Consider the following 20700-nt stretch of genomic DNA (forward strand, 5'->3'; position numbering starts at 1 on the left):
GTGATTCTTTATTTTCATCTCTTGGAGGTAAAAGAAAGAAGACAAATCCTCTTTTGAATACTTTGTTCTGTGGTTTCATCAACACCAGCAACAATTTATTATGAATAATAAGGGAACCTGGGGCTTCTTGTTGTCATAAGTAAATCTTTTCTGAACATGCGATGTGTGTATATACTGATGGGGCTGCGTGCACAAATATGCACACAAACATTTACAAGGCCCTTTCATTTAAGATGCTGAACTCCCTTTAATCATGAAATAATAGCACAGCAGCTACACCTCTTTATGGTGCATAGCAAAATGAATGCTTTCTGAATAGCAATCGGATCTCTTCCATAATCCAGCCAATCGGTGCAACCATGATGTCTGTTGTGGAGCTCTTTTTGAAAAAGTCTGCTATGCTGTAGCTACTTGTTAAGAAATGGAGGGCTGCTTCAATTGGCTAACAGTAGAGGGCAGCAAGAGGATAAGTAAGAGATTCAACAAATCTTCCTTGAAGTCTCAGGAAGTTTGGTAATTTTTACATGATTGTGGATTAATAAAGGTGATATGATTGCAAATGCATAATACTAGTCTGGATTAATAAAGTTTAGAAGATATTAGGGCAGCAGATCTGGCTGGCATAAATCAACACACCTTATTAGCTCTTTCCTATAATCTAATGGCCACCTAATGAGAAGGAAGGACTCACTGGAGAAGAGCCTAATGCTGGGAAAGATTGTGGGCAAAAGAAGAAGGGGATGATGGAGAACGAGGTGGCAGGATGGAGTCACCAAAGCAGTAGCCATGAGCTTAAATGGACCCTGGGGGATGGTAGAGGACAGGAAGGCCTGGAGGAACGTTGTCCATGGGGTCATGAGGGATCGGACATGACTTTGCAAACAACAACAATCTAATGATATAGCCACAATTTTTGCAACTCGGAAAAAGATTCAGTTGAGAAGGAGCAGGTTTGGAGTCCCATAAAAGACGTTTGAAAAATGGCTTGGCTTATATTGCATCTTGCATGAAAAACCACCTATAAATCTTTAGGATATCTTCCACCCATTTCTTGTTAAAGAGATGTTGTATTCCAATGTTTCTGAACCTTGGGCACTTGAAGATGTGTGGACTTCCAATTCTCAGAATGCTGGCTCTTGAAATCCACACATCTTCAAGTGGCCAAGGTTCAGAAACACTTGTATTCCACAGACAGCTCATTTTCTTTAATCATTGGCCCATTAAAATGTCACGCATGAAAGGGTTGACTTTAAATCAACTTGAAAGTTACTTAATAGCTGTAGCATGATCATGATTACAGGCTTCTAAGTAACGCTGAAGCAGAATTCTCAACATTCCTCCGCTTTGGGAACCATTTGAGGGCTGTGAATGACTTGTAATCCAGCAACATCTGGAGAAGCAGAAGGCATGGGTTTTTCTTCAAGGAATTTTCAGGAATGTAATATATTGGATGGAAGGCATTGGCTCATATATCAGGGGACAAATTTTCAGGACAATTCTTTGCTGTTGTAAGTTCCTCGTAGAAATGAGCAGAGTGGGGGAGTTTAAATTCTGAATATTGGGTGTCCTATTTTGGAGGACAGAATTCAGCTATATAACTAGGATTAGTGCCAATGTGAACCTCCTACAATAATCTATCTATATCTATCTATCTATCTATCTATCTATCTATCTATCTATCTATCTATCTATCTATCTATCTATCTATCTATCATCTATCTATCTATCTATCATCTATCTATCTATCTATCATCTATCTATCTATCTATCTATCATCTATCTATCTATCTATCTATCTATCTATCTATCTATCTATCTATCTATCTATCTATCTACCTCTAACTCTACTCTAACTCTACATCCATCCATCCATCCATCTATCTATCTATCTATCTATCTATCTATCTATCTATCTATCTATCTATCTATCTATCTATCTATCTATCATCTATCTATCTATCATCTATGCAATATTTTGTGCAGTCTCTCTCTATATAAATCTTGGCGTTTCTCAACTTTAGCCAACTTTAAGCTTTGGGGATTTCCAGCATGCTGCCTGGGGAATTCTGGAAATCCACCCAGCATAAATTTGTCAAGATTGAGAAGCATAGTTTTAATTGCTGTGTTCCTAGTCCTGTATCTACCTTCCTGCAGGAGTCTAAATGGAATTTCCTCTCTTCCTACTTTCTTTTGCAAAGTTGTCTCTTAATGTTCCATAAGTGCAGAGAAAACTCATTCTTTATCAGATTATTTTCTGAGAGGTGAGGGATATCTTTCTTGCCATGAATGGAATACCAGTAATTCACATTTGATTTTTAAACACGCACACACAAACACCTTTTCCCCAACCTTGGTTTCTTGTTTATTGGTCACAGTTCATCCTGAGAATGATTGACAGTTGGCCCAACACTGGGGACTGAGTGAAAATTAGTTTTTGGAAGCTCAATGTAGAATTGAGAGGCTGGAATACTCCCTGCAATTTAACTTTCTACTTTTTTTAAATTATCAACCTATTGCAATGCATATAGTTCTGCCGACTATTACCAGTTTCCAAGTGATAAATTGGAAAATTGCCCCATATGATTTATATTTTCATCCTCACCTAGTGTAGCATGTAAACAAAGGAGAGGAAGGATATTTCTTGATAATTCACCAGAGAGCTGATGTGACTCTCAAGCCATGTTGCTAAAGCTAAACAAATCTGGGGAAAGATTAGTTTATGGATTAGAAGCCCATTGCTTGAAAGGCAAGATGTAAACCAGGAATGGGCAACATTTGAAACTTTGAGAGCAAATCCAGAAGCACATTCTAAAATGCTCGCTAAAAAGGCTTGCATAGTCATTAAAAGTCTGCTCTTTTAGGCATTCTAGCCATCACTTCCATTTTATAAGCAAAAATACTCCATCCTTCTGGTTATTAAGATGCTGTTTACCACCCATCTATTCTATATACTGTATGTTCCCGCATAATTAGAATGCCTTGAGCAATTTCAACCAAACTTGGTACACAGATGACTTACTCTCTGGAAAAAAAATACTGTAAGACACCCCTAACACCCCTCAGGGTATGTGGTCTGTTAAGATACAGCTTGTTGTGCCTTAAAATGGTTTCTACTATACAGCGAAGTGCAGTTGCGATAGTAACGTCTTCACAAGGGAGCTCCCTCTGGTAAGGGGGAAAAACCAACATTAGAAATTACATTTGGTCTGGATATTTCTCCCCTATAAATAAATACCTGGGCAACCACTTATAAGTTGTATTTTCTAAGGATGTCAATAGAGCAAATAAAGATAATTCCAGAGACCGAACTGTTGAAGCATTGCAGCTTCCCATTTGATTTTCTTTTAATTAAAAAGAGTCTAGAAAAGAAACCGGGGGGCGGGGGGGAGGCAACCTACACCAAGAGAGATGTTTCAGCATCCTTCCCCAAACTTTTATGTTCTCCAGATGCATGGACATCAACTTACAGAAGGTTTGGCTACAGGAGGTATTGCTGAGAGTTCTGAGAATTGATCCACATTTGCAGGGGTGGCTTCCAGCAGGCACTACTGCCAGTTCGCTCGTGTGCACGCTTCACGCATGCGCTTGATGTACACTGTGTGCACATGCGTAGTGCAATTAAAATTGTTCTGTGCATGCGCAGAACTGAAAAAGAAGATGGTGGTGCTGTCAGGGGCGTGGCAGGCCTGGATCACTGCCAGTTCTAGCGACCCAGGTCGCCAAACCACTACTGGTTCAGCCGAACCAGTCCGAACCAGTAGGAACCCACCACTGCATATTTGTAGAGGGCATTTTGGTTGGCTAAAGCCCATCTATGGCCATGTTGTTTATACCTTTTGACAAAATTAAAACTGAGGATAATACATAGCCTTCCCTGCATATGTAGCAACTGTCTTACATAACAGGGCTATGCAGATTTTTGGGAGTCCTTTAATGTGACAGTGGCTCAAAGCTGCTTCGGTAATCAGTGCCATCCCCTCACTTCTACAAGCCCAAGCCAACATCTGTAATGCTCCCCTTTGCACATTTTCTGAGATCTCCTCTGATAATTCCAAGAGCTAAAAGGAAATTTCGCAAGTCCAAGAGCAATTCCCAATCCAAAAGAGGCCTAGGTTGGTTTCCTTTCCAGTATATTTGCAGGAAGCTCAGTTTTGAACAATAGAATTATACAAATAAAAAGAACTTGTTTAATAATATATGGACTTCTGTCAGTAGAGCTACAATATATGAAAAGATCTACTTTTTGGCTAAGGCTATTAAAATATCACCTTTTATTCTGTAAACTCAGCAAGTTAGTTCTAAGTTTACACATCCGGATATGTGAATTTTAAATTTTACAGATGACTTAATGGAATACTTGGAAATGAGAAAACTGGTTTGTTCTGTACTACTAGACAGAAGAATAAAATTTCAAACAGCAGTATGTGAAACACATCTTTAATTTCATTTTAAAAAACTCTGCTCCTTAATCTATTAACCCATCTGCTCTATGCTATGTGTCCTAATAATTCACATTTGCCCTTGTACTAGGAGAGAAAAATGTGCAGTTGAATTTGAAAGGGCTTGTTGCAATTCTGAAACAAGGCCAGGATTTAAAAGAAAGTTTTACATTCCCCGAAACTCTATCTTTTTCAATCCCTTCTCTAAATTGTTGCCAAATTGTAATATTTAAAGTGTTAGATGTGTGTGTTAGATGTATAAATGTATGGGGGCTGTAACTGTAATCAATTTTAAACATTCTGTTTCATATTCTCATTTATTTTTTATAGTATGGAACTGGTTTGAACCTCAAATCCCTTAGGTTGTGGATTGGATTATACCATATTTCTTACTGAGAATAACAGAGTTGGAGGTCTTTTAGTCCAACCCCCTGCTCAGGCAGTAAGCTTTATAATGTTTCAGAAAAATGGTTGTCCAATCTCTTCTTTAAAAATTCCAGTGTTGAAGAATTCACAACTTCTGGAGGCAAATAGTTTCACTGATTAATTGTTCTATCTGTCAGGAAATTTCTCCTTAGTTCTAGTTGCTTCTCTCCTTGATTAATTTCCATTTGTTGTTTCTTGTCCTGCCTTCAGATGCTTTGGAAAATAGGGTGACTCCCCTCTTCTTTATGGCAGCCCCTTAGATATTGGAACACTGTTATCATTTCACCCTTAGTCCTTCTTTTCATTAAACTAGGCATACCCAATTCCAGCAACTGTTCTATATATATTTGAGGCTCCAGTCCCCTAATCATTTTTGTCATCATCCTCTTTGGATGATGAACTTCAAACAAGGCTTCCCCCCCCCCCCAACATTTTAATTCTTCTAAGCGCACATCATTCTTTTTTGGGGGGAATTTTTAATTGTTTTAATTAAACAAAAACACAAAGAAAAAAGAATCATCCTTCGTTACATCTTGTAGAAAGTGTATTGATTGGTTACAAATACATTCCGTGCGTTTCTTCCACAATCCTTACATATACTTCATTCAAATTGAGTTGTACATTTTAAATCAAAAAAGAAAATTTATGTATTTTACTATCCCTGTACCACAATTCTCATTTAGTTACAATTATTTAAACATGTTTTTATCTAGAAAGACACAACCACCACTGGCATTCATTTGCAGTTCCAATAAACCTCCAATAACATTACACTTTATGACAATTCAGTTAAGTAAGATATCTAAGCATCCCCCCCCCAATAACACACCTGTATGTATCATTAAATATTATCCATTAACATTTCTTTGTTATTATTGTAGTTGACTAAGAATTATTTACCATTTATCTCACCTCTCCTCTCCACAGGCCCACACAGGATTGTACCTTTATAGCCATCTTTAAACAAAGATTTATGAATAAGATTTATAGGTCTTTTTCCTCAGTCCCAAATTGGTTAATTACGTGTTAACAAAATAAACACTAAAAATCTAAAACAATCTAAGAGATGTTAACATTTCTACTTAGTAATCACCAAAAGTATACATTAGCATTTCCTTATTTATATCACATCTCCTCTCTTCTGACTCAAATTATTTATATCTTCATAAGAAGATCTAAACAAAAATTTGTAAGATTTGTACATTTTTTTTGCCAGATCCCAAATTACAATTTATGGCCCGGTTATTTATCCTAATTAAGGTTATCATTTCACTATTGGTATCATAGTAAATTATATGTTAACAAATAAACATTCAATGATAATCTAGAACAGTCTACAAAGTTCTAAAATCTCTACTTGTTAATCATCAATAATTAGCTAGCTTTTTTTTCATCAGCTAGCATTATTAACCAGTGTCTTTCCAGTAACAAAATGGTCTTTTCTCTCTCGCCAGCTGTTGTGTCAACTCTCTTTTCAGGACCTTTCCAGGGTTTAAGGCTTCTCTCTGCACTTTGTAGCTTAAAAGATCTCTCATGTAGTTTTGTTCCCCTTGAATTGTTATTAATATAAGCTTAACACTGGTTGTCAGACTTATTTCTGGATAGATTTGTCTTGTTAACTCCATCTTTTTTGCTCTTTCTTTTTCTCCTGCATCTTGGAATTTGGAATGAAGCACCAAATTATCAAAGTCACTTTTCCAGCTTCCCTTCTTTCCACCTTCACTCACATTTACTCCATTAATAAGTTCATCAAACGTCTTATCTTGGTTTTCTGTATTTTCATTTGCTTCTTTAATTTCTGGGGCTCCAACCCCATCATCTTTTTCTGTGATATCCCACAGTCTGTCCATTTTCTTATCAAATATCTCAAGTCCTTCTGAGATGTTTTGAAGTCCAGCCAAAATATTTTGGATTATCATGTTTTCTTCATCTGAGTATTGATCCGTTTTTCAGAGTTAAAAAAAAAATAAAGAAAAAGAAAAGGGGGAATTTGATAATTACTGACACTGTAGCTTGTCAAATTTTTTTGAAGAATATATCTATTTTTATTTTCAATCTTAAATGCAAGTTCTTTTATGGTTTTCAAAGTAGAAGGGTTCTTATCTTTTTCTTTCCTTTTCCTAGTCTTGCCAAGATATTTTCCACAAGTACCGGCAGTACATTGATCGTGACCTTGAGTCTTTATCAGGTTTTAAGAACCAGTTCCAAACTCTTCTGTTGCAAAGTCAGTGTAGTCAAATAGGAATGAACAAAGGATACATTGTTTCAACAAAAAAGAAAACTTCAGACTTAGGCTTCTAAGTGGCAGTTTCAACTATTTTTTAATACTTTTTCCTTAAATATCTTTAATGTAATTTTGTAACAAGTAGAAGGAGAAGTTTATTAGAATAAAAAAAGTTTTAGTTTAAGCCAAAAAAATTAAAGTAGTAAAAAGAAATAGAGGAAAAAAGATCAGTCCATTCACCTCAAGTGGAGAAACAGGAAATGTTGCAGTCACTTCAATCCACAAAACATTGTTACAAGCAAGAGCAAAAAACTTCTAAGGCAGTCCAATAGGGATTAAATTTGCTGCTTTGTTCTTACTTAAAGGACTAATTTAGCTTAAAAAAAAGTTTCTTAGGGCAATCTTCTAAAAGTAGAAGAACAAAAGAACCTCACCAGATGGAACACTTTCACTTCTTCTTTCTTTCCGAAGCTGTCTCTGACTATGTCAGCCTGGGGGCTTCCTGTTTGCCACCAGTTGGAAGCACTTCCCTTGGGTCGATCAAGGACTTTGCAGTGTCCTGCGACCAGCAAGGTCTTGTCTTCCCAGTCACCATCTCTTCGGGACGGTTTAGGTCCTGCTGGACCATCCAGGGGCAAAAGTGTCATTGGCAGACTTGGACTGTCGAGTCTGCATGATGTAACGTCGCGACGTTGGCTCCTCCTCTTCCTAAGCACACCTCATTCTTGCTTTTCTGCTTGACTGTAGCCAATGGAAGAATTACTCGGAGATAGGCATTTCCCCTTTTCTGTATTGATCCTAAACCATGAGCACTTATTTTTCATTTAAGCCATTGCAACAAAGCATTTTGTATTTTGGATTGCTTACAGTACCCAACTGGGTTTATTTTATGTTTCCTGCTGAGTCGTGATGCATTGTTTGATTATTGTTACATGTCTCTGGAATCAGTGGACGGCTCAAGAGAGTACGTTAGTCTTTCACAGTCTAGTGCCTTCCAGATGTGTTGGATCTATAATTCAATAATGCCAGGGAATTCTAACAAATGTTCCCACCTTATTGTTGTCAGTTTTTAATTTGAGGCATTGCCGTTAACCTTATGCAAATTTTCTTTGGATAGCCATGTGCATTTTTGCTTGTTTGTTTGTTTTGCCTTTGGTAATGTGTAATATGACATTCTTTTTTTGCCATCCCCTCACTGTATTTTCATGTTTTACAAAGCTGATGTTTGCAACTGACTTTATTGGTTGTTACTCTTTGTCTCATAGCACCGAGATTTCTCTCTCCAGACCCAACTTTTGCTGGGCTAGGTTGGGAAAGGTATTTTTTACATCAATATTTTTCAAATGTGACAACTTTAAGATGTGTGGACTCCAACTCTAGAATTCCCTAGCCAACAAGTGCGTGTGTTGTGTTGCTTAGACTGGCAGTATTGGCAACATCATATACAGTGGTGAAATCTAATCCCCTCCCACCGCATTCTGTTGGCATGGCTTAGTGGTGGATCATGTGACTGGGGTGGGCATGGCCACTTTTTTTTCACTTTCAGCTATTTTTTTTTTAGCTTTTTAAAGCATTTTTTTCCCTATCCAATGCTCAAGATCTCAAAAAAATAAAGTGGAATGATAAATCCCAAAGCCTTAAAATTGCCACAACTTGTGGGCCAGTGTCTTATTAAATGTATCCGACCGTATAAAGGCTTGAAATTTGCCTGGTGAACAAAGGATGGCATTAGCCAACACAGTTTTTTTCCATCTCTCCAACAGAACAATAACATTCTGCATATGCCCCTTGCTAAATGAAGATAAAGCTGATTGTCCCCAGTTCCAAAGTAGTAAAGTATAAAAAACTTTGCTATAGTTAAAAAAATGTTGCCCCATTATACTGAATTTTTCAGACTATAAGACGCACCAGAGTATAAGACGCACAAAGATTTTGAAGAGGTAAATTTTAAAAAAAAGGTTTTTGCACTCTGCAGGCCTCCCAAACCCTCTGCACGCCCCATTTTTTGTGAAAAATGGGGCATGCAGAGAGTTTGAGAGGCCTGCAAAGTGCTGCTGGGACTGGAGGGGGGCAAATATGAGCAAAAAATGGCCTGTTTTTCACAAAATAACAGGGCATGCATAGGCTTTGGGAGGCTTATAACGTGCTCCTGGGGGCGGGGGGGGGCAAAAATGAGAAAATGGCCCATTTTTGCTCAATTTTGCCCTCCCCAGCCCCCAGAACCACTTTACAGGCCTCCCAAACCCTCTGCATGTCCATTTTAGCAAAGGGGGGGGGTTGTGAGGCCAAAAATGCTGTATTCACCCAGATTTTCACCCTCATTTTGGGAGGAAAAGGTCCATCTTATACTCTGAAAAATATCGTAAGTTGGGAATTGACTGTCCTCTGGGAATGGAGTCTCTTTGGTTTAATTTGCTTTAAATCTTCAACAAATGAACAGGACTGGATTCACCAAGGTTTCTTTGGACCCATGAGTGGACTAATTTTACTATCTTTCCAATTTGGGGCCTTTTGCATCTCAGTGGAGATTTGTCATCTGGTATGCATTTGAAAACCAAATGGTCAAAGTTTTGGAACGAAGTCTCAGTCAAAGGCCGTACTTGTGCCAAGACAGTTATCATTTTTCTAGTTGTGGTTCGAGATAAAAGCAGAATGTCAGACTGCTGAAAGACTATCATGTTCTAAATGGGATGTACACACATCTAACTTTGGATGGGGGCCTTGATTTTTTTTTTTTAATGTCTTCTCCATCGCCAGCTATTTGATGAATGCATACAGCATTTAAAGGGCAGCACATTTTGTACAGCACAGAGTGTTACATTTTACTCCTACTGGATTTACTGGCGAGGCTCCACTAACCTTACTGGAGCAGGATTAAAATTTTACATCCCAATCAAGGATACATAAAGATGCTGCCCTTCTGTATTCCAGTACCATGCATTTTCTAATGCAAACTGTAACTGCGAAATGAGAATGACAGTACAGATCATCCTCAACTTACAACAGCAACTGGACCTGGAATTTCCATCGCTAAGCAATGCAGGACATAAAGTGCAACAGCATTGCTTAGTGATAGAAATCTCTGAAGACCTGGCTGCCTTCGTGAATTGAATCCTACAGTCATTGGGTAAGGGAACGTCTTGCCAGATTCCCACAACCAAAGTCAGTGGGGAAGCTGCTGAGAAGATGTAAGTCCCAGGCATGCAGGACAATAAATAGATTGGGCAGAGGTGGATTGCTGCCAGTATTGCTGCCGGTTTGGTGCGCACCCAATTTCGCCCATGAATAGGTCTGCGCATGCTCAGAACATTAAAGAATGAAAAAGAACCATGCTGCGCCAACCAGGGAACCGGTTCGGAGGTGTGGCAGGCCTGGGTGGCTGCTGGTTTCAGCAACCCATGCCAGCAAACCACTACCGGTTTGGTCAAACTGGTAGGAACCCACCTTTGTTGCTGAATGAGGGAGAGATGTGGGAGCAGTGGTGGGATTCAAATAATTGAACAACTGGTTCGCCCAGGGTCAGGTTTGCTGTCATGGGAGGCATGGCCCATTCCCATACTCCAGCTCCGCTGCACATGTGGAACAAGCCTCCTGCGATGGCCAACCTGAGCCTGGGTGAACCAGTTGTTAAATTACCACCCATAAACACCCCTGCTATCAAAGTGGATCCTGGGCACTGCACTGCCATGGAGAAACAGGCGACAGAGTGGCCGGCACGAAGGAAGGAGAAGGATCAGGGAGAAGAAAGAGGGAAAGCAGCCTTCTCCTTCCCTTGCACCAGCCTTTCCGCTGCCCATTTCTCCATTGGAGGGCAGTGCCCAGGATCCACTTTTGATAGCAGTAGTTTAACAACCAGTTTGCCCAAACTGATGCAAACTGGCTGAATCCCATGACTTTGTGGGAGGGTGGAGGGTGATCTGGGAGGGTGCGTGGGTACATGGCAAAGGTGAGCAAGGATATGAGAGTTGCTGCATGGATTGGAGAGGTGTAGTGCGCTAAACAGGAGGAGCCACATAGGCTGGGGAGGGGGAGCGTGGGCACACAAGTGGCTGGCATGGGGCAAGTGCAGAGAGACTGAGGGATGCTCAGGGAAGCTTATTCCTGCGCTCTGCAATCTTCCTGCCAGCTTCAACTTTGACTTTCTGGGGAAATTGGCATGGAAGGTAGCAATGTTGATCATGTGACGGCAGTGTGCTGTTCTCTGTTGCAGCAAGTGGCCCCTGGGAAATATGAAAGTTTGCAGCCTAGCACATCTGCAAGTATTTTCAGGGAGGCTAATTCAGGGGGATATACCATGTGATTATGCATACAAACAGTGTAATAGGAATGAAACATATAAGTCAGCTGTAAGAGTAAAGAGTGTTCTAACCGGGAAGGCCATTAAAAAAAAAAAGCAATCCAAACAATTCCCAAAAATTATTTCCAGATTTACTTGGAATAATTGCTGCCCTCAATCAATGTTTCCTGCCTTTGCATCCAGTAGTTCTGGTTCACTGCAGGCTTAACCAAAACTGTTCTTTCAGGTGCGTTAATCATGACACGTTTTGAGACGGCTGGAGAAAGATATATTTTTTATATCTATGTTTAAAAAAAAGGCAATCCTGTTTTCATCTACTAAAGTTTACATTTGGCAGTATTTGCACATTAAGTTTTAAAACATTTTTTTCCTGAATGGGCCTTATTTTCTATATCCACTACATAAATTGTAGCACTAAGGATTGGATTGGGTTAAGTGACTTAAGGACTACTACCAGATACAAACGTATAAGATATTAGCTGAGATCACTACAGGTGAATGTATGCTCTTGGATACCCCAGATTTTCAGTACTCATCATGGAAAGGATACTCAGGATGGTCCTTCCACCTGCAGGAAATTAAAAGTTAGGATTAGTAAGGTCAATTAAAAGAAACACTAACAGTCACGTAACTGGTTCACAAACAGTATTTGCTATGAGCAAAACTAGGAATGAAAATACTGCCTCTCTCCCAGAATTGCTAAACCAGAACTCTCAATATTGTTTTGTATGGCCCATGATGCCTTACTAGAAGTTGTAGCAGAAAGACCACAGTTGTGTATTAATACAGGGGTGAAATTCAACCGGATTGGACCGGCTCAGTAGGGACAATTTGAATCGGTCCCTCAAATCCGTAGAAATCAACCCCTGGTTGGCCCCGCCCATGCCTGCTCAGTTGCCTGCTTGGTCACTCAGTGTCCCGCTTGCCCAGTCACCGCTCACCTCTTTTGACCACTTGTGTGGCCCTTCCGACTTCTCGATCTGCCCACGCAATCTGAACGTTTCTCCCTCCAATCACAGCAGAGCTGCTGCAGCCTGTCCCTTTAAGGTAGTCCCTGGGAGAGAGGGGACTGGGGAGGACCTTAAGAGAGCAGCAGCTCCGCTGTGAATGGAGGGAGAAACGTTCGGTTTCTCTTCCACATAATTCACTGTAAGCCCTTCTTGTGCTCATCCACACCTTTTTTCCTACCAGGTTCTGTGGGTGGGGCTTGGTGGGGGGATGTCATGTGACTTTGTGGGCATGGCCGTGAGTGACATCGAGTGGTCACACCACTCAGTCACAGGAAACTCCCCTCACCAAACCATGCCCACAGAACCAGTAGGGAAAACATTTGACTGTCACCCCTGTATTAATATATTAAATGTCCTTCCTGACTCGCCACCTCCCTTAAAGCCTCTGAAGAAATAAAAATGCTGGTTGTCATGGCAACTTTGTTGAGAATTGTACTAAAATTCCTAACGGAGAAAATAATGATTACTATTAGTTCTAGTGTAGTGCCACTAATAGGCAGCACCAGGTGACCTTAAGATTAACCTCAAGAAGCTAAGGTAGATCAGTCTGGGTTACTACTTGGATGAGAGATTTTCAGCAAATATCTGGATAGGCTGGGAAGTTGAAAAAACATCTCATAATGAGACAGGTTAATTTTCATATGATTGACGGAAATTATGGACTCATCTTGGAGACTTGGTATTACTAGGAACATTAATTCCTTTTCTCTGAGAGCAAAAGGCCCCTAATCTTATTTGTTTGTTTGTTGTTATGAAATTTATTTGCTGTCCATCTCCTATCCAATGACTTTGGGTGTCTAACAACATAATCTTAACTCCACCTCACCTGTATGAATAGATTAGATTGAGACATTGGGGGCCTAAAATCACTCAATGAGTTTTGTGGGACAGGCTTGCTGTCTGGAATTTTACAATCTACATCTCCTAGCCTTAGGTCAGGGCTCTCCAAACCTGGTAACTTTAAGACTTGTGGACTTCAACTCCCAGAATTCCCCAATCAGCATAAGGAAGCCCACAAAGTTGCCAAGTTTGGAACTCCCTGCCCTAGGTAAAGGACATGTCCAAAGTATTGTTTGGCCATTGAGAAATAAAAGAAAATTATACCTCTTTAACACTTGCTGACTAAGCTACATATGCTGAGGACTAGAGCCATTATTGAATTTTATTTCAGTTCTCTGAACTGCCAACGGTTTCTGGCCTTTCTGGTTTGGCTAACTTTCTGTTAGTTTCTCTGGATTGCCAGGCATCCAATTTAAGATTGGCTATCCATTTTAATTAGGCTGCTGGGGCTAAATCTGGAACCTTCATTTGGTTATCTAAGGACACGGATGGTCTGGATAGCTTCCAGCACACAGGCGTATGTGAAATAAATCTTGGCGTCATTTCTTACTCCGCTTATCCTTCTGCAAATTTCTTGACCCTGATTTCAATGTTATCAATCCTGAAAGTGAGCAGTAGCCTCATCAAATAGCCTACTGTGCTCCTAAATCTTTTTTGGAAAACTTAAAGCCATTTTCTAGCTTCAAGATGAACAGAATTTCATGACAGAGACTGTTGCATTGTGGGAAGACAGGAGAATCAAAAGCAATCTAGCTGGCTAAACATTCTGGAGATTTTAATCCAATATACCTGTGATGGCAAACTTATGGCACGCATACCAGAGGTGGCAATCAGAACCCTCTCTGTGGGCATGTGTGCCATTGCCAGATGCTCTTTGCAGGCTCCGGAATGCTGGAAAACGGCCTGAAAGCAGCCAAAAATAATCCAACAGCCTGGGCTGTTTTTCAGGCTGTTTTTTGGGCTGTTTCCAAGCTGTTTGTCAGGCTGTTTTTTGAGTATTTGGGGCTGTTTTCAGGCCAAAACTGGCCCCCAAACTGGCCTGAAACCGGTCCAAAAGCAGCTGGAAAAATGCCCCCAAAACAGGCACATGTGCACCAGCCAGCTGGTCTTTGGGTCCAGCGCTCTGATTCACACATGCACACATGGTCCTGCTTGGGCACTCGGTGCCACAAAGTTTCGCCATCACTACAATATACCGATGAAGGAGTCATGGATCTTAGCATTTATCTATTGCTGTTTTATTCCAATTTCTGTCTGGAAACACAACCACACGAGGGATGTTCCTGTTTTTATAGAACTCTGTGGTACTGATGACATTTCTACATGCTGAGGTAAAAAGCTTGAGAGAAAGTGAAGCTACCTTTGAAAGAAAAACTGATCTATAATTCCCATATATTCTTAATCTTTGTTGTGCTCACAGGAGCATGAATATTAGGAGAGCGGTGAATGAACAGAAAATGGGTTTGTGCCAACTTCCCAGCCAAAGGAATTCTGGCTATTAGCAACTGCCCTGTGATGTCCTAACGATCATGGGACTAAGCAAAAGTGTGAAGCTCAAGAGATTTGTCCTTCGATGTGATGGCTATATAGGACCCTTCACACATTATTCTAAACTCTAGTTTTTAGCCATGTGTTATACAAAGCAGTTGGGCAAGTTCACAAGACATACAAATCAAGCAATCCCCAATCTCCTTACAAATCATTTATAGCCCCCATTTTTTTTTCTTAAAAAGTGACAGTGACGTACTGAGTATCCCGTAAAAACCACAAATTTCCCCCAATTGTCAATCTTTGGAATTATTCAGGGACTTACATTAAAAGCTCCACATAGCGGACATTTTTATTCAGAGCTTCTATATCTTTCATTTCCTTGTCAGTGAGGGAAAAGTCAAAGATCTTAACGCAAAAAAGAAAGAGACACATTAGTTCAAGCAGCATCTTATGAAAGAAAAACACAGTATAAATTATTTGCAAAAAGAATGTAAAGGTAAAGGTTCCCCTTGCAATAGCAATAGCAATAGCAGTAGACTTATATACCGCTTCATAGGCCTTTCAGGCCTCTCTAAGCGGTTTACAGAGAGTCAGCATATTGCCCCCAACAATCCGGGTCCTCATTTTACCCACCTCGGAAGGATGGAAGGCTGAGTCAACCCTGAGCCGGTGAGATTTGAACCGCTGAACTGCTGATCTAGCAGTAGCCTGCAGTGCTGCATTTAACCACTGCGCCACCTTGGCTCTTGGCTCTTGACTCTCTTGCACATATGTGCTAGTCATTCCCGACTTTAGGGGGCAGTACTCATCTCTGTTTCAAAGCCGAAGAGCCAGTGCTGTCCGAAGACGTCTCTGTGGTCATGTGGCCGGCATGACTAAACGCTGAAGGCTCACAGAACGCTGTTACCTTCCCTATTTTTCTACTTGCATTTTTACATGCTTTCGAACTGCTAGGTTGGCAGAAGCTGGGACAAGTAACAAGAGCTCACTCAGCTATGTGGCACTAGGGATTCGAACCGCTGAACTGCTGACCTTCTGATCAACAAGTTCAGCATCTTAGCCACTGAGCCACCACCTCCCCTAAAATAAGGATACGAAATGGCAAATTTAACTGACTGTATGGAAGGAAAGAAGCAATCCCTTGGAGAATTTTTTAAAAAAAAGAGGAGAGGAGGAGGACATTCACATTTATCACATATGTCACCCTGTAAGAACATGACTGGCCCTAGTTTAATCAGCAATCAAATTCATCAATCCATAATCTCTCTGGGGATATGGAATCTGTGATCCTTCAGAAGATATGAAATTTAACATGCAGCTGCCTTCACTATTAGCCACTCTGTCCAAGACTGCTGGGAACTGTAGTTCAGTAACATGTGAGAAATAGATGTTCCTCGTTTGTGCTATCTACTATATTTATTTGCTTTTTAAAAGGGGACAACTTGCAGCTTTCAAAATGTATTAAAAATGTTACAGACATCTGAAAGAATAAAGATGGAAAAAAAGACGCCTGATCTTTTATCCTTCTGGTTTCTAATCCAACCGGACTCCTTCCAAAGAAGCTGGATTGGAAAACTCCTCAAGAGCCATGCTGTGCTGGAAAGGATGGGACTGATATATTTGGAAGATGCAAGATTGAAGAAGGCTGCTGGCCAGGGGTGGGTTCCTGCCAGTTCTAACCTCTTCTATAGAAAAGATTCAACAAATCTACCGTGCTGTTTAGAACCGGTTCCAGCTCCCTCCCCCCGCCCATCCACACCGGCGCTCACTGATTGGCAGGCTCACCAATTGCCCCGCCCACCTCTAAAAGGCCTATCTAAACCTTTAAGTCTTAAAGCTATCAAGTTTGAACACCCCTAGTTTTTTTTTTCTAAAGGGTTAGGGGTGCAAGGGTCTTGTAACTTGACAGCTTTAAGACTTGCACCCTTCAATGCCAGAATTCCTGAGCCAACATGACTGGAGGAGGAATTCTGGGAGTTGAAGTCCACAAGTCTTAAAGCTGTCAAGTTCAAACACCCCTGGGGTGTTTTTTTCTAAAGGGTTAGGGGTACAAGGGTCTTGTAACTTGACAGCTTTAAGACTTCAAATGCCAGAGTTTCTGAACCAACATTTTGGTTTCTAAGCAAGAGCAATATTAAGCGAGTTTCACCACATTTTACAAGTTGGCCACGCCCACCCAGTCACATGCCCGGCAAGCCACTCCCACAAAGCAGGCCACACCCACAGAAGAGGTTCTAAAAAAATTGAAACCCACCACTGCTGCTGGCGTAGAATGATATTCATTCTTGGGTTACAGTGGATGAATCACAGCTGCAATATCTCCACCCAGATACAACTGGGGATAGAGTAATAGTAATGGCACTTGTAACAGACTCTAAATCTAAAAAACTGAAGACTGCCTCATTTTGTTTAAGTTGGAAAGAGTCTACATTGCATTCATTCATTGTGTTTACCTGGAAGTTTTCTCTAATACGCTTTGGGTTAAAGCTTTTTGGAATGACCACCACGCCACGCTGAATGCTGAAGCGCAGGACCACCTGAGCTGCTGTCTTGTTGTATTTTTCTCCAATGGCATTTAGCAACGGATCATCCAAGAGTGGAGGGGAAGATACATTCACCCTTGTAAAAAAATACACAAAGGGAAAAAAAGAATCAGATTTTCCTTAGGAGGAAGATACATAGATTACAACATGGGTTTGAAAAGGAGCTGGCACAAGACAACAACTATTGTGATCAAGTCTGAAAATAATCAAAAGTATATCCACTACTAAATCAAATGCAGTATTGATCCTTGTTCAAACTGAGGCATGGTACTTAATGGATCCAGATTTAGTTAACTGGGGAAATCTAACCATGTTGGCATATAAACAGATGATTAAAAGGACAATTTTCCAGTTGCAATGTACAGTATGGGTGTGAAAGTTGGACCATAAGAAAGGCTGAGTGCCAAAGAATTGAGGCCTTTAAACTATGGTGCTAGAGAAGACTCATGTGAGTCCCTTGGACTGCAAGGCGATCAAACTGGTCAGCCCTGACTGCTCTTTAGAAGGCCAGATCCTGAAGATGAAACTCAAATACTCAAATACCACCTAAAGAGAAGGTAGGACTCACTGGAGAAGAGCCTAATGCTGGGAAAGACTGAGGGCAAAAGAGGAAGGGGACAACAGAGAATGAGGTGGCTGGATGGAGTCACCGAAGCAGTTGGCGTGATCTTAAATGGATTCTGGGGGATGGTAGAGGACAGGAAAGCCTGGATGGGTTGGACACGACTTCGCAATTAACAACAACAACAAAAAGGACAATTGAAACTCAAAGGTTGTCCTTAGGCTGAAAGCATGATTATAGCTGCCATAGTAGAGAACAATTGTTTTTATGTGTAGCTCTAATATTTAATTAAAAATCTTTTCATTGGTTTAAAATACTCTAGCTTTCAATCTTGCATTCAGTTTTTTAAAAAGTAAATTGGCTGGAATGGAAGAATTTAAAACATCTGCAGTAGACATGACCTTAGAAGAGGTCTTCTATCTGTTCTTTCGGACAGTTTAATATAGAAAGAAATGTCTTTTCCAAATTGGAGCTGGCTGAAATCCATAATGGAAATCATGGCCAGGAAGACATCTATCTTCTCCTGAATAGTTTCATGCACAGAGTTTTTGCTCTGTATTGAAACAGTCCATTTTCCCCCCATGTTTTATATTTTCCTGTGCTGGTTGTTACTCGAAGCATATGATTTATTCATCTTTTCTAGATTTTTTATTCATCTTTTGTTGTTTTCAAATCAAAATTCATGTCTTCAATAATTACATAATTTCAGCCATGAATGAGGATGATCACGACTGTTAGGAACATAATTCTAATGGTTGGGTTGGCAATCATGTAACAATGCTATACCTGTTTCTTTAAATCATACTGTAAAATGTGATTGGTTGCTGTTTTTCCTCAATCGGCCATAAGAGGGAGCCAGAATGACTGTTAGCTCTCTGTTCGTTAGATGCTGGGCTGATCTGATCTGAGTGCCGTGAGCTATTGTAAGTTTTGCAACTGTTAGCAAACTTTGTGTGCCGGGCTGATTATATGATTAGTGGACTATGTTATTTGGATTATCCCTTAACTGAAAGACATTGATGACTGACTGTCTTATCCGTATATGACTTGGACTGTTTGATGGACTCTGATACCTCTATTTCCATGACAGTAAAAGCCTATTTAAACTGCAGTGTCTCTGTATGCTGGTGTGTGTGTTCTCCAACACAACTCTCACAATGCTTCTCTGAACGTACTCTCTCTCCCAATGGGGAGCTTACCTAACAACGACTTCTAATGTTGCTTTCTTCCTTGGTCAATATATTGAGTCAGAATATTAACTATGATTTTTTTTCCTATGAGTCTATGATTTAAACGGATGTGCAAGCAAGAGATGCTGCTTGTGATTGATGACTGGAGTGATGAAACTGGAAACACGAAGAAGGAAAATGTAGTTGGATTGTATGGCTTAGGAAAGTGAAAGGCACAGGAGACAAACTTATTGTTTGCTACTCCAATGATTTTTTTCATAGCTAACACTGTTTTCAAACATCCAAAATGATGTTTCTATACATGGGCATCACCAGAAATTAACCATATGAGTGTTAAAAGGAGATGGAGGCATTCGATTATACCATTAAAGAGACAGCTAGGTGCTGACTGTCCAACAGATAACAAATCGCTTGTATACAGGATCCATGTTATGCTAAAGAAGAAGAAAACCAGTCAGTTTCCATGATACAATCCAGGACAGGGGTGTCAAACTCAAGGATGCTTAAATCTGGCCTGGAAATAGCAAAGGACTAGCCTGTGGTGCCACTGACAGCAAAACTGGACGTGGGACGTGGACCCCATGCCCTGTTTCTGGCCTGGTGGACCTCCTGAAGCACTCTGCTGGCCAAAATGTGCCCTGTTTTGGCCAGCACACGTCCCCCCACTGTGCCCTATTTTGGGCCTGGAAGTCCTCCTGCACTAAACTGGAAGCCAAAACGGGGCATGGGGGCACCGCACGAGCCCCCAAAATGCAATGCAAGCACCCCCTGTGCATGCGCCCCCCTGCACATGTGTGTGTGTGTCCCACATGTGCCCTACCCCCCTTGCATGCGCGGCAGAGATCCGAACACCAGCTAGCCAGCAGGAGGCGCATGCGCATGTGCAGTGGAGCTGGGCTGGGACGATGACTGCCATGCCTGCAGAGAGGGTTCTCCGTGCCACCTGTGTCATGTGTGCCATAAGTTCGCCATCATGGGTGTTAGAGAAGATTCCTAATGATATCATGGGCAGCAAATGGATCATTGAACGAATCAACCCAGAGTTCTCACTCGAAGCACAAATGACCAGGCTCAAATTATTTAACTTATGATATATTATGCAAAAGACCAGTCCTGTGGAAAAGGCCGCAATGGTGGGAAAGAGAGATGGAAAGAAAAGAAGAGGGAAAACCAGCAGTGGATGGAGGGGTTGGATGGACTTAGTCATAGAAGCAATGGGTGCACCCTTGGGAGACATGAAAGAACATGTTACCATGTTTCCCCGAAAATACGACATGTCCTACTAATAAGCCCAGCCCTGGTTTTTGCCTGGTTTTTGAGGTGGGTGTAAATATATGCCCTCCCCTGAAAATAAGCCCTAGTGAAAGGGTGCCGTGGCAAGTACAGGAGGAAGCCCTTCCCTTCCCCGGTCACCTCAGTGCTTTTCGGCTCCTTAATCGGATCAGTTGAGCCGATCTGGCTGCCATTCATAAAACAGCTGATTTGCAGGTGCTGCTCAGGCCATTGCTTCCAGTAAGCGTGGCTGCTTTTGCCATCATAAAAGCAGCAGGAGGCCAAGTGATGCACCCCACGGGCTTTGCACCGGCCTTCCAAAGGGTACTGTAGCAGCAGTTATCCACAATTTTTTAATCATTATTTCGTCCCAACCCACATGGCAAAGAACACGGAGGGGAGGTGA

At 41.0% G+C, this 20700-nt stretch overlaps 1 protein-coding gene across 2 annotated transcripts in view; it reads right to left on the reverse strand.

The window, feature by feature from the left end:
* Nucleotides 1-11643: 11643 nt before the first annotated feature.
* The window catches only part of AKR1D1 (aldo-keto reductase family 1 member D1), an 82074-nt gene continuing 73017 nt past the window's right edge, over nt 11644-20700 (reverse strand). For both annotated transcript variants that reach the window (XM_032220546.1, XM_032220545.1), the window contains 3 exons: nt 17181-17346; nt 15050-15132; nt 11644-11954 (listed from right to left, as the gene is read on the reverse strand). In XM_032220546.1, coding sequence (XP_032076437.1) covers nt 11912-11954; nt 15050-15132; nt 17181-17346 — 292 coding nt within the window. In that variant the 3' untranslated portion in view covers nt 11644-11911. The remainder of the gene's footprint in view (nt 11955-15049; nt 15133-17180; nt 17347-20700) is intronic.

The sequence above is a fragment of the Thamnophis elegans genome, chromosome 7 (genome assembly GCF_009769535.1).
Source record: "Thamnophis elegans isolate rThaEle1 chromosome 7, rThaEle1.pri, whole genome shotgun sequence".
Classification (NCBI taxonomy): domain Eukaryota; kingdom Metazoa; phylum Chordata; class Lepidosauria; order Squamata; family Colubridae; genus Thamnophis; species Thamnophis elegans.